The 12,977-nt window shown below is 36.8% G+C and overlaps 1 protein-coding gene across 1 annotated transcript in view; it reads right to left on the bottom strand.

Moving 5' to 3' along the window:
• Positions 1 to 6,948: 6,948 nt before the first annotated feature.
• The window catches only part of LOC131968626 (TOG array regulator of axonemal microtubules protein 2-like), a 13,112-nt gene continuing 7,083 nt past the window's right edge, over positions 6,949 to 12,977 (bottom strand). Inside the window, exons 3-9 of the mRNA XM_059329588.1 lie at positions 10,337 to 10,919; positions 9,874 to 10,137; positions 9,610 to 9,742; positions 9,181 to 9,286; positions 8,835 to 9,073; positions 8,100 to 8,258; positions 6,949 to 7,404 (exon numbers count right to left, since the gene is read on the bottom strand). Coding sequence (XP_059185571.1) covers positions 7,278 to 7,404; positions 8,100 to 8,258; positions 8,835 to 9,073; positions 9,181 to 9,286; positions 9,610 to 9,742; positions 9,874 to 10,137; positions 10,337 to 10,667 — 1,359 coding nt within the window. The 5' untranslated portion in view covers positions 10,668 to 10,919 and the 3' untranslated portion in view covers positions 6,949 to 7,277. The remainder of the gene's footprint in view (positions 7,405 to 8,099; positions 8,259 to 8,834; positions 9,074 to 9,180; positions 9,287 to 9,609; positions 9,743 to 9,873; positions 10,138 to 10,336; positions 10,920 to 12,977) is intronic.

Below are 12,977 nucleotides of genomic sequence, written 5' to 3'. Positions count from 1 at the left end.
GGGCATCCTTAGTATGATGGTGATGAAGCCATGGATGGGTTTTAGAAACTATTTTTTGATTTCCCTGTTCTAAATATATGCATTTTAAGGTGTTTTAAGAGCAAAAATGTGTTAACAATAGGTAAAAAAAACATTTTGGGGATGGTAGAATGAATGATGAATGAGAAGATTGCACAGTGAATGAGTCACACTTCAATCTGGAAATATAGATTTTTCTGGTTTAAGATATGCAGGAAACAAATGTGTCGACACCATAACTCAATTCACCATGCACACACACACATTGTACCTACATGCAGATTTTAGTATGTAGCTCAAAGTTCAATGCCATTCGTTTTTAATGCAAATTTACAGTACATTGTAGGTTCAAGATGATATGGAACTAACTGACAATGTGAAAGCAAATTAGCCTGGAAGCTCTGTAGGTATTTGTCAAAAAACATACAAAAGTGACTCATTGCATTCTTTCAAGCTTAAAGATGCAAATTGAATACAAATGAAAAGCCCAAGGTGAAAAACAAGAGTTCTAACGATGAAATGAGATTTGAGCGAGATGTAGAGATACTTTAACCTGTAATTTTTTTTTAAATTTACCCATGAGATACTGCAAAGGTTGTGGAGGGGCCAGACCAATACACTGAACTTAATTCTGCTAAATACTAATTTCATTGCTTTATAAAATGCAGTAAATTATGCTGTTTTTAGCTGCTACCGGTAAGAATACATATTATGATAGGTATGTTAATGTGGAGTAACTCAAATATAATCGTAAAAAATAATAAAAACTCCAATCATTATCTCCCTTTTCCATTTATTTTAAACACATGCATTAAAATCACAAAAACAATAAAGAGCATGTATGTTTTGCAGTAATCCAGCAATTTATTAACTTTATGCAAAAGGCAATGTGTTCTTGACAAGGTGTTTTTGTGAAAACATTTTTGTGCAGGTGCGTATGCATGCAGGCACGAACAGAAATCACATTAAAAAATAAAAGCACTGCGGTTGTATTGATCTCTAACTTCCCAGTAACCGCCTAAGGCCCAGGTCTGTCATAGAACTACGGTCCTTTCTGAAGTGAAAACTTGGCAGTGCAAAATGAAAAACTCTGTGGAGGAGGCAGTGGCGGTTCTAGACCAATTTTACCGTGGGGGCCAAGCAGGGGCCAGTGTTTAATCAGAGGGGCACATTAAAAAAACGCCAAAGATGATATTTAAGCATTCAAATCCTTTATCTTAGGTTATTTGAAAATCGAATTTAAGTATATTTGGAAGATACAAATACATTGATTGAAACAATGAGACTTACCAACAATAACAACTATTTTTTTTATTTTGAAAGTGCAGCACAGTGAGAATGATCTTTTTTATATATATATACACACAAGCTTTTATTGCACAATTCAACTATTATACAATGTACACATTCTGGGTAAATTTTTTGTACAATGAGATATTGTTTGAACAAAAAATAGGTAAGAATTGTTCCGTCATTCATCGTTATAAATTGATCATATTATTATTGATTTGACACAGGGGCCACAGCAGGGGCCAAGGGCTTCTTCACAGGGGCAGTGGCCCCTGTAGGCCCCTGTGTAGAACCGCCACTGGGAGGAGGACCTGCTTCCTGTGTAGATATGAAGGGCTCATTCTAAGCTAAATATAATAATGAATATTGAACTCCATTTATGCTAGTAGGTTCTAAATACTTCCATTAAAAAAAAAAAGAAAACAAGAAAATGATTGAAGCACTGACGCTCTTTAACAAGATTTAAGTAAAGAGGCCTGCACATCTGCACACAGTTGACAGCTGGGGAACTAAATTGTTGGCTTTTATTTGATATTTTATGAATTGCCCTGGTTAAAGGGTCAGCTGAGTAAGAGCATGTTATTCCTTTATAAAGCCTTACTTTGCCAAAAATGATTTCTATTGTACGATCGTAAGTAGGAAGGAACACATTCATCTGAAGAAAAATTATTTAATAGGACATTTTCATGTATGTATCATGTTTTACCATGCTGAAATTTCATTTCTTATTAAAATAATAAATCATTCAGCCGTAATTTGCTAAACAAATCTCCAAAATAAACAACAAGTGCAATTCATGTGTAAACCTTTTTAAATTCAGCGACAAACTGGTCAAAATTAAGTATTGTAATACCAAGAGAGGAAACAAAATGTGGAGGATTAAAAAGCTACAGCACCAGAAAGGAAATATAAATGAACAGATATACCCTATACACAGTTATAATTAACCTGAAAATTTGGGGGAACATGTATAAAACAACAACTTAAAGTCACTTAATCCTAGAGTAGGTTAGCAATCTTTCACAGCCACAAAATAATTTTTTTCCTGACACGAAGGCACAGCTGGTGACCCAGGATGATCCTTTCTCTCCCTCCCTCTGCGCCATACTCTGTCCCACACAAGCACCCCGAGGTCCTCCACCACAACGTCATGTTAGATTCAACACGCGTTGTGTGAAATACTACAAAAGTGTCAAGTATGTGGAGTGTGTGGTGCTCTGATGAGTGCGTTCAGTCGAAAATATTTTCTCTTGCTTATTTTTTCATCATCGACATCCGGTTTACTTTCACTTTAATCTTAGTATCTGTTTTCTTTTATAGTTGTAATATTAGTTTTCCTTTATATGTAGAGTAGCTAAACCTACAATATTAGGTTTTCTTTTTGCTCCATTGGGAACTTTTAGGTTGACATGCTGAACGTGTTAGCAAACATTTGTTTATCTTTATATTCCACACTTATGTAGCTACATCACCATGACATTGCAGTTGTTGAAAGTCAAATATTCACTCTATTTTAGCTCAGTATTGGTCTCCAACAACTGAGGTAAATATCTGGTTCTTTAGCTGCTAAATGCTCAACTACATTCGTTTCCATCTGCTCAGCAAGTACAATAAGTTTTAAGATCTTGTTTTGTCGCTGCAGAAAACAACAGAAGACACAAGGTGACATTGAACCAAAACCCTAAAATTGCTTGGCAAAAAAACGAGATGTTATGTTAACTCACCATTCTTCATAACCTGAAGCAGACTGGCCTTTTTGTTGTTGTCCTGACTCTTTTTCAGGTATTTCCATCTTGAAATACTTGTCTTCGTTAGTTTCGTGCTAATGTCTGTCTGTGTATCTCTGACAGAATGATCTTGCAACAAGTGTCCAAAGCGCTGTGTTTAACAATTCATTGCATTGGTTGTTAATGAATTATCTTTGGCAACCTCCGTCAAAGTGAGGCGGTACTTGAGTTCAACGAAACACAGCTGACACCTGAGGCAACAACACAAGTCTTCATCAAACTGGGTTGCACATGCACTCAAAAATCTCAAAGTGTAACTTTAAGCTGGTATTATTTATATTTAAACCTTTTTCTTCCAACTATTTTTATTATAACCTTTTGGGTTCAATCGCACATAGTGAGAGGCTTGTTATAATGTACCTTGTAAAAAAAATAATGCTGCACACATATTTTATTCAACTAATAATACTATCACTTCCTCTTTTGCACATTATAATTAATTAAGTTTACATTTTTTTTAATGCCCTTAAACCTGATTGTTATATTACAGGATACTTCTGATTAACATAAAACTCAGCAGTTATGAAACGTTTCTGATCCAGTGTGTGCGTGTATGAAGCATGTGTATGCATGTGTGAGGAGTGGGCGCACTTTAGTGCATGTGTGTGTGTGTGTGTGTATCTGTAACTGTAATCACATCAAAGATCAAAGGCAATCAGATCAAAGCAATCAACAGAATTAACTGACACCTGTTAATGTTCCGAAAGAGTGACAGCAGCCAGAGGTGGACTGCAATACACACCCATTATAATCTCAGAATTTCTCCAAAAATGATCATGGTCATTGAACAGGGATTGATGAAAAACTATATGACCTATCGAAACGTGGATTAATACACCGATACACAAGACTTGTGTCTACTGTTTAAACTTTAAATGGAGTCTCTAGGTGAAATTATGCCGGAGAAGTAGACGTTTAAAAATCTCCAATTATTGTTATTTTTCGCTCATTTCTTTCAGCCGTCCCATTCATTTCAATGCAAAATTTTGGGCAGTTTTTGTAGAGAAAAGTAATAGCACACCGATCCCGATCAAACCGTACGTTTTGATATATAATTTGTCCTGAAACTCTTCAAGTTGTAGGACTAGTAGCGGGACGAAATTGCGTCCGGAAGAGGAAGAAGAAGAAATCCACAGTATAACAGTAGTGCTCGGTGCGATTGCCCCGAGGCCTCTCCTCTCAGGTAGATGTTACACAGCTCTGAACACTAAAACAACCAGACACAACAACATGTTCTTACGTCTGATGACACTTAACATCAGTTAAACATAAGCCACTGTATATACTCGCCCACAGAAATGGCTGGGCAACCCCAATCAGCTAATAATTTAGATCAGTGCATTTCTCAGTTGTCAGCCGCCCATTTTTTCTTGCACAAAAAAGTGTTTTCATTATAAAACTTATTCTAAGTATTTCATAATTTTTGTGGGATGAACATGATTATTTTAGAGCCCCCACTAGCAGTTGAGCCCTTGAAAGCTTTTCCCTTTGTACTCCTTTATAGTCGCCCTGTGACAACTGTTACGTTAATATTTCATTACATTACATTACATTACATGTCATTTAGCAGACGCTTTTGTCCAAAGCGACTTACAATAAGTGCATTCAACCTGATGGTACTAGACATAGACCATAGGACCATTTCAATATTTATAATAACACATTAGTATATTTACGGTACTATTATTATTTATATACATTGTATGTTGAGTTTTCCTGTTTGCACTGATTAAATAAGCATATAATTAATTCTGATACATATTTCCAAATCTTAATACTGTACTTGTACTGAGGTTTCCTTTCCCCTTAATAACATATTCAGATACAAGTTAAGTTGGTAAGTGCTTTGTTTCAACCTCTGCTAAAACATCTGAAAAAACATCAACCCACCAACCTTATCATACAATATGTTAACCGTTAAGCTAACCCACGGTTGGCTCCCTTGGTGATGTATTAAAACATTAAGTTACATGTAAAACAGTGTGTCTTACTCTAAGTACACTGAATACCTAAAAGCACAACATTGGATGAGTAACTGAGTTTTCATACTTGTGTTGGTATTTACTTTACCTGTATCAATATTAATTTATTTCCAGAGTAAAACAAGACACGCAGGAATGACACTCAAAGATCTAAATAGAGAGATGGCGTAATATTTGTTCAAATGCTTAAAAATAGAAATTGTTTTCCTGACTAGCAACTCCTGATGTTGTTATTCAAGCTCTTTCTCTTTTTTAAGGTGGATGGTTTGCCTGTATGGTCACTGTGGTTCATATGCTATCCGAATATTTAACCTTTACAACCCTCTTTCCCTTTTTGACCACGACCTTAGACATTGGTTGTTTTGCAACGCTCTTGCCATGCAGGCACAACAGCTTCTTGGAAACAGAGGCACTGAGTGTTGGGGCTACAGGTACAAGAAAGGGTAAAAACTAAAAAAAAAGAGCTGTCCAGCCTTCTTCATTGGATTCAGTGGAATGCAAACATAACCAGACAAATACTAAAATTATGTTGATATTGGACAATAACTCACAGTTTAGTAAATCAGAAAACTGTAATGAATTGTTCGATAATAGTTTGAAGTCTTGCAAAGCCATTGTAACAGGCTTTTGTATGCACAAAGAAGATATAATACACCACTTAATATTTTGGAAAGTACACATATTTTTAGGCAAAACCAAAGACATTAGACGTACAGAGCGTGTAATCGAGGATCGTTTCACTAAAACAATTTATCAGTTCTTGTTGTTTTTTAATAAATGGCATTTAACTTTGTTGGGGGAAAAAGACAGAATTACTACTCTTCTAGTTTATACATTTTCATGTATTTTCTTGTGCTTCACAGTATCAGTATTTGGTAGTCGCAAAAATCAGAATGTTTCAAAGCTTTAACAACAAGGGCAATACTTTGTGATGTTGTACAGAAAGGAACCAGAAGTTTTCATTACCTACAATTCTCCACATGCAGTTTTCCTATTCACTTTTACACCAGTAAAAAATATGCAGTGGAATGAAACTGAGTACATTTACTCAAGTACTGGACTTGGATTTGAGGTACTTGTACTTTACTTGAGTATTTCCATTTTATGTAACTTTATACTTCTACTCCACTACATTTGGAGGCAAATATTCTACTTTTTTACTCCACTACATTTAACTGACAGCTTTAGCTACTTTTCAGGTTGAGATGTAACATAAAAAACGTAATTGATTTGAAATGATCATACATATTCACATGGAGACTTTTTTATTTTTATTTTTTAAATCTGGCCTTTCATTATAAATTATTTTGCACTTTTATGTTATTTAATTCTGTTGACTTTTATTTGTTCTTTATTAAACATTTTTTGCTGAATTTTTAGTGTTTCTTTTTTTTAAATAAATATATATAAATTACTTAGTACTTTATACTTGTACTTTACTTGAGTATTTCCATTTTATGTAACTTTAAACTTCTACTCCACCATTTTGAGGCAAATATTGTACTTTCTACTCCACTACATTTAGCTGCCAGCTTTAGTTACTTTTCAGGTCGAGATTTAAGGTAAAAACATTTTACACTTTAATTAAACCTCATAACAGTATATAAGGTAAAATTAGCCATATCAACACAAAATTCAAACCCTGCTTACATAAATGCATCAAAACAAATAATCTAATAATATATTTGGAATATATGAAACAATCTGAGTGGGGCCATTCTGCATAACGAGGACTTTTACTTTTGATACTTTAAGTACATTTTGATGCTGATACTTTTGTACTTTTACTTAAGTAAATATTTAATGCAGGACTTTTACCTGTAGTGGAGTCATTTCACAGTGTGGTTTTACTTTTACTTAAGTAAGGGATCAGAATATTTTTTTCCAACACTGCAAATTTGTTACACAATGTTCTGAAAATGATCTGTTATTGGTTGCTACATGTATTCAGATAAAAGACCAGAAGTGGCCTTGGTTTGTACCTGAAATCACATTAAATTGGGCAATGCAATTTTTGTGCCTTCAAAGAATCAAATTGATGTAATATTGATATATAATCCATTCTGGTAAATATATTTCCAAATGCTCATAGTGTTCTTTGTTTTCCCAAATAGCAAACTGATTATTATTCTGATGAAACTGTAGACTTAGTGCTTTAGCAATTTATGTTTATTACTACTTAGCTTTTTTTTTCTTTTTTTTAAAGCTTGGCCTTCTTGAAGATCTTATCCAGTGATCGCCTTTCTTTTTCTGGAACGATCTTTGTCCACAGGGTCAGAAAGTCCTTGTTGAGAGCCAGTTCTTGGAGGAGAATTTTTCCGTGGTGCCTGGTGAAGGAATGTGCTATACGTTATACTTCTGTGTTACATTAGTTAGTTAGGACAATATTCAGATTAATAAAATAAAGGTATTGGGATCATTCAACAAAGAAATAAGAGAGAAAAAGTTACACAACGCAAATGTTGTCCTGTTGGAGCTATTTAGTTCTTGTTAGTATTTAGTTGCGGATAAGCGGAAGAAAATGGATGGATGGATAGTATTTAGTTGTCTGTTTAGTTTATTATTAACAATCAGTATTGTTTGATTATTCTAGATGTTTGTTTTGGGTTTGCTACTTAATTGTTTAGTTTAATCATCGTTATTGTTTAGCATATTTAGTTTACATATTTTTTGTGTTTTATGGAATTTGGGTTGGCACCATGGGCGCCTGATGTTATTTAGGTTGGTGGGTAGGCAGAGGGCCGTCATGCACCTGGGTGGGCCGATGGTTTTTTACCACCGCGAAGAGAGGCAGCAGGAGCCATGTTTCTTTGTTCTTTTTGTTTGCTTGCTCGCAATGGATAAAATAAACCCTTGGAACTAACATTCATGCATGGACATCACCTTCTTTGCCTGCGTACACCACATGCTCATGGTGCATCAGTGGCATTTTGATTAAGTTTGTTTTAAGTTTAATTTTGTTATTTTTTCTGACAAAATAGCCACTACACGTCCATTAAATCTTTAGAACTTGATGACCCACCTCACTTCAGGTGCAGCATCCACACACATTTTAGAGACGGCAATAAGGAAGCGCTCGGTGAAGCTTCTTCCTGCTGTCAAGATGTGAGCTGCGGTTAGTCTGTCAGCCAGCTGGTGCAGGTGTTGCGCTGTGCTTCCTCTGACTGTGACAGAACGGTGGCTGAGGAGGGACAAAGACAGGTCAATATGCAACCAATGGTGGAAGAAGTATTTAGATCCCTCACTTAAGTAAAAGTACTCAAACCACACTTTACCAATACAAGTAAAAGTCCTGCATTCAAAACTCATTAAGTAAAATACAAAAGTACCAGAATCAAAATGTACTTAACGTATCAAAAGTAAAAGTACTGGTCATGCAGAATGGATTATATGTATTCTAAATATGTTAGTAGATTATTTGTTTTGATGCATTCATGTAAGCAGTTTTTTTAATTTTGTAAAGATAGGGCTCATTTTTGATCATGTTTTTTATGTTAAATGTTGACCTGAAAAGGAACTAAAGCTGGCAGCTAAATGTAGTGGAGTAAAAAGTACAATATTTTCGTCAAAATTTAGTGGAGTAGAAGTAAAACAGTTACATAAAAAGGAAATACCTAAGTACAGTACTTCAGTAAATGCACTTAGTTACATTTCACCACTGTATGCAACAAACTAGTCAAATTTAATTTGATCTAATTCGCTTTCGTTTTAGTGCCTTTGCTTATAAAAATGAATGCTGCCTCCTTTCTCGTCTTACTTGAGCCCTACGTTCAGCAGAGTGCTCACGATACGACCGTGGCTGCAGTTTTCCACCATGGCATCAAGTGCAAGATTGGTCTGCTGATGAATAAAGGCGTTTGTAGTTTGTGCCAGTTTCAAAAGCAGAACTCGGCCTGTTCCCTCAACCTCCGGGTCCATGGCCTTCTGCATGTTCACATATAGCTCAGCCAAGGTGTTCATAGCTGCACAGGCCACTGCTGAGCGAAGGTTATTTACCTGTATGGTTGGAATGAACAAGAGTCAGTCAAGACTTAAGGAGCATGGCACACAAAGACACAAAGACTGCAGAAGAAGAAATGCAAAGAGGAAAGTGAGTACAACACCTGCTCGATGACAACCAGACACACTTCATGGAGTTTGGGCTTCAGGGTCTTTGAGTGGTGCTGTGCCAGAGCTTGAATTGTTTTCAAGTCATTTATTTTCTGCATCCTGTATGTTTACATGACAAGAATTAGGTTAAGAAACAACATTGCACATCACAAACAGCCCCAACAAACCTGCAGGTTAACCCTGCTGTTATGTTCGTTTCTCACAGCAATAATATTTGTGGGTCAATTTGACCCGTGGCATGTTTAATTATCCAAAAGTGTCAAAAATCCCAATAAACATTGATTATATTTCATTAATAACTCCATTACCAACCATCTCAATCAATATTTAGTGCAATGGTGTTCTTTATCTCTCACAGATCATGGTTCAATGAGCATAATTCAAACTTTAGATCAAGTATTCGCTGATCTGGAGTGCCTCACCAGTCATCTGAAGGGAGCGGCTCCAAGCAGGCAGACAGGCTTTCCATAGGGTTGGTCAATGGCTGCAGCTCAATCTTTTTTAGTTTTTTATCATTTGCTGCCTGGAGCCTGCGGTCGCTGGCCGCCTTCCTGCCTGATAAACAAACAAATACTCACTTAAATCATCGTAACTGCTATAATTCTTTACAAAAAAATGATCAGAAGGCCATGAATACAGTTAACAGCTTAAACTAAAATTATTCGGGATGTTTAGGATTTACTTACCAGCTTCACTGACACCTTCTGCACGGTGCAGGACCAGCCCAGGACCAGTTGCTCTTTTCTTGGTTTTGGAAACTGTTGGAGGGGTTGGGGCTAAAGGAGGCACCTCAGAGTGCTTCTTTGGAGCCATTGCAGGGGTCATCTTTGGGGTCGTTGGGGGCAGTGGTGAAGCGACGTAGTTTAGCTTTAAGTGCTGCAGTTTTTCCTCAATAGCCTCGATTTTATTTTTAGCCGATTGGAGCCTAAATCCATCAGCTACCCCTTTGTCTATTAAGATTAATGGCAAAATAGGCTTCAGTAAGTCAACGGAAAATTTGAAAAATGCAGGTGTTATATGTAAAAGGTTGAGCAAAACATTCCAATGCTGTTTTACTCCGCCAGACACTTAAAAACATAGAACAAACAGCTGGGCTTCCCATTGTGGACATTGGGGACAATCCCATTCAACAAGATGCCTTTAACTGACCTGTTCCACTGAGTTTGGCAGAAAACACAGGCAGACGAGACATTCTGCCCCTGGACAGTGGACCTGCTCGAGGAGGAGGAGGAGGAGTCAGTCTGAAAGTATCCTCAATGAAACAAATGTCCCTCAGCTCACTGGGTGTGTGAGTATCTACAGGGCTGGGGCTGAGCACAGAACTAATGGAAGCAGTTTGGTTCCTGTCTCTGTGTGTCTCACATCGAGGGACAGCCTTCTGGCTACCAAGAAGAACCTTGTCCCAGAAGAAATCCTCTTCATCCAAACTTTCAGGCCTCTTCTGGTTTCTTTCGATGTTCTCCAGAGGAACATCTGCCATGGATCTGATTCTCCTCCCATTAGATTTTATGCTTCCTCTGGGAAAAGCCTGTGGTCTGGGTGAAGGCTGGCTGACTTCCTGAGTGGAGAGTCCCAGTCTCCCCAGAACAGCATCAGTTCTGGCTTTCTCTGCAGCACACAGCCTTTCTGCATTTTGAGTTACCACAGCCCTCTCAGCCCTCTGTATGTCCAGGATCCTGGACTCACTGGTGAAGCCATCAGAGTTCTGCTGTCTACACTGGCTCCCAGTTTGCTGTGGAAATAAAGTACAAGAAAATATTGTTGAGTTGATCAAGTTTGACTGAAAGATGAGAATACTTTTCAAAGATGCTCCGGATGCAGCTTTGACTGAGACTTAGGGAAGGTCAGAGATCACTATTGTTGGTTACATACATCAACATCATCGCCATCGCTCTGCATCCACTTCCTAAAATGACATAAGATGTTGGAGGTTTCTTGATTCTCCATAATTTTCAAAAACAACACAACTAAACTGTCGACAAGGTGACCGATTCTACAGTTAGTGTATAAACATGATCTCACTTAGAACACGGAACATTCTCTGCTGTTTTTTGGGTTCTGTTCCATGTGTGATTGAAAGTGAGTGATGAATACAAAATTACAAACAAAATGCATTTAAATTAAATAGCTTTACACACCTTCCTGACTTTAATTGCAACAACACAGATTTAGCTTCAATGCACACCCAAGGACAGGAACAAACAAGATGTCAGCTCTAGTGAAACAACAACAGCTCCAACAAACCTCCGCAGATGCAGACACATCAGGGTCATTGTGCCAAGTAAAACATTTATCTAATATTGCATTACTTTGTGTGTAAAATGAACATTACTTGCTGACACAGAACACAAAACCTAAAAGATTTAGTTCTGGGTCTAACTGGCACAGGGGGGCTCACAGGCCCAGGGGCCCAAAGCGTCAGGATCCCCTCAGGCCTTATCTACAAAACCTCAATGAAGAAGACACAAACCTGCAGTGGTGGAATGTAACTAAGTACATTTTCTCAAGTACAATTTTAAGGTTCTTGTACTTACTTGAGTATTTCCATTTTAGGTTTACATTACAGGTCAAGATTTATCATAAAAAATATGATAAAAAACAAAACAAAAAATCTAACCTCATAACAGTATATGAAGTATAGTTAAATGAACCCAACTTGAAAAAAAAAACCAAACACTGCTTACATAAATGCATCAATACAAATAATCTAATATTATATTTGGAAAAAATAAAATAAATTAATTAAAGTACTTTATACTTTAAGTACATCTTGATGCTGAAGTAAGTTTTGAATGCAGGACTTTTACTTGTAGTGGAGTAATTCTGCAGTGTGGTACTAGTACTTTTACTGAAGTAAGGGATCTGAATACTTCCACCACTGCACACCTCAAGAGACTCAAAATGACCACAAAGAAACTATTAACCATGAAGTATGGTGGCCCTGAAGTGCAAATCACAACAACAAATCAAAAAACACAACAACACATCAGAAAACACAACGGCAAATCAAAAAACACAATGACAAATCAGTTTTTTGATTTGCCGTTGTGATTTGCACTTCAGGACCACCAATATAGTGATGCAAAAACAAACAAAAAAACTTGTAAAGAGACAGAAAAGAGACAATCAGAAAACAACAATCACAAACAGATGGCATGGTGGTGAGGCCTTTTCCATGCCTGTGTCTATAGGGGCCTCATAATTTGTCCGTGGGTCAATGGGTTAGTGACACACAGTCTCCAGTGGGGGTTCAGGGGTTTTGTAATGGCAAACTCTGCAGCTTCTTCACCATCTTAGACAATTCCAAAATAGATCTCCTACATCAGCCAGAAACAGAGGAGAGAAAAAAACAGCACATAGATGGTTTGGAAAAACTCTGTAATATCTTTAATATAATTAAATAGACTTAAAATTGCTCACTGAAAGTACTGTGTTAACCTGTTTTGGTCAACTGTCCTTTCTGAAACCTACTGAATGTGATCTTCTTAATATAACTAATGTAAATCATGTTTGCCAGAAAACGCTGAATATTTAGGCTAATACATACTCTGCAAAAACAGAATTTTTTTCTTGGTACTCTAGGTGGTTCACAAGAAACTTAAGTGCAGAACTCCAGGGAAGTCCTCATAAGGCCCTCCCACTGCAGCACACATCAAATTAAAATATATAATATAGTATAATGTTTTGAGCACTTACACAATAGTTCTCAGACACCACACAAGAAACAAGTTCTGCCCAGATAATGTGTGTCAAGAACAGATAAATTTGTTCTCTCGGAATGATGTCATTC

The sequence above is a fragment of the Centropristis striata genome, chromosome 3 (genome assembly GCF_030273125.1).
Source record: "Centropristis striata isolate RG_2023a ecotype Rhode Island chromosome 3, C.striata_1.0, whole genome shotgun sequence".
NCBI lineage: Eukaryota > Metazoa > Chordata > Actinopteri > Perciformes > Serranidae > Centropristis > Centropristis striata.
The sequence above is the reverse complement of the archived record's forward strand: the minus strand, read 5'-3'. Positions and strand labels throughout refer to the sequence as shown.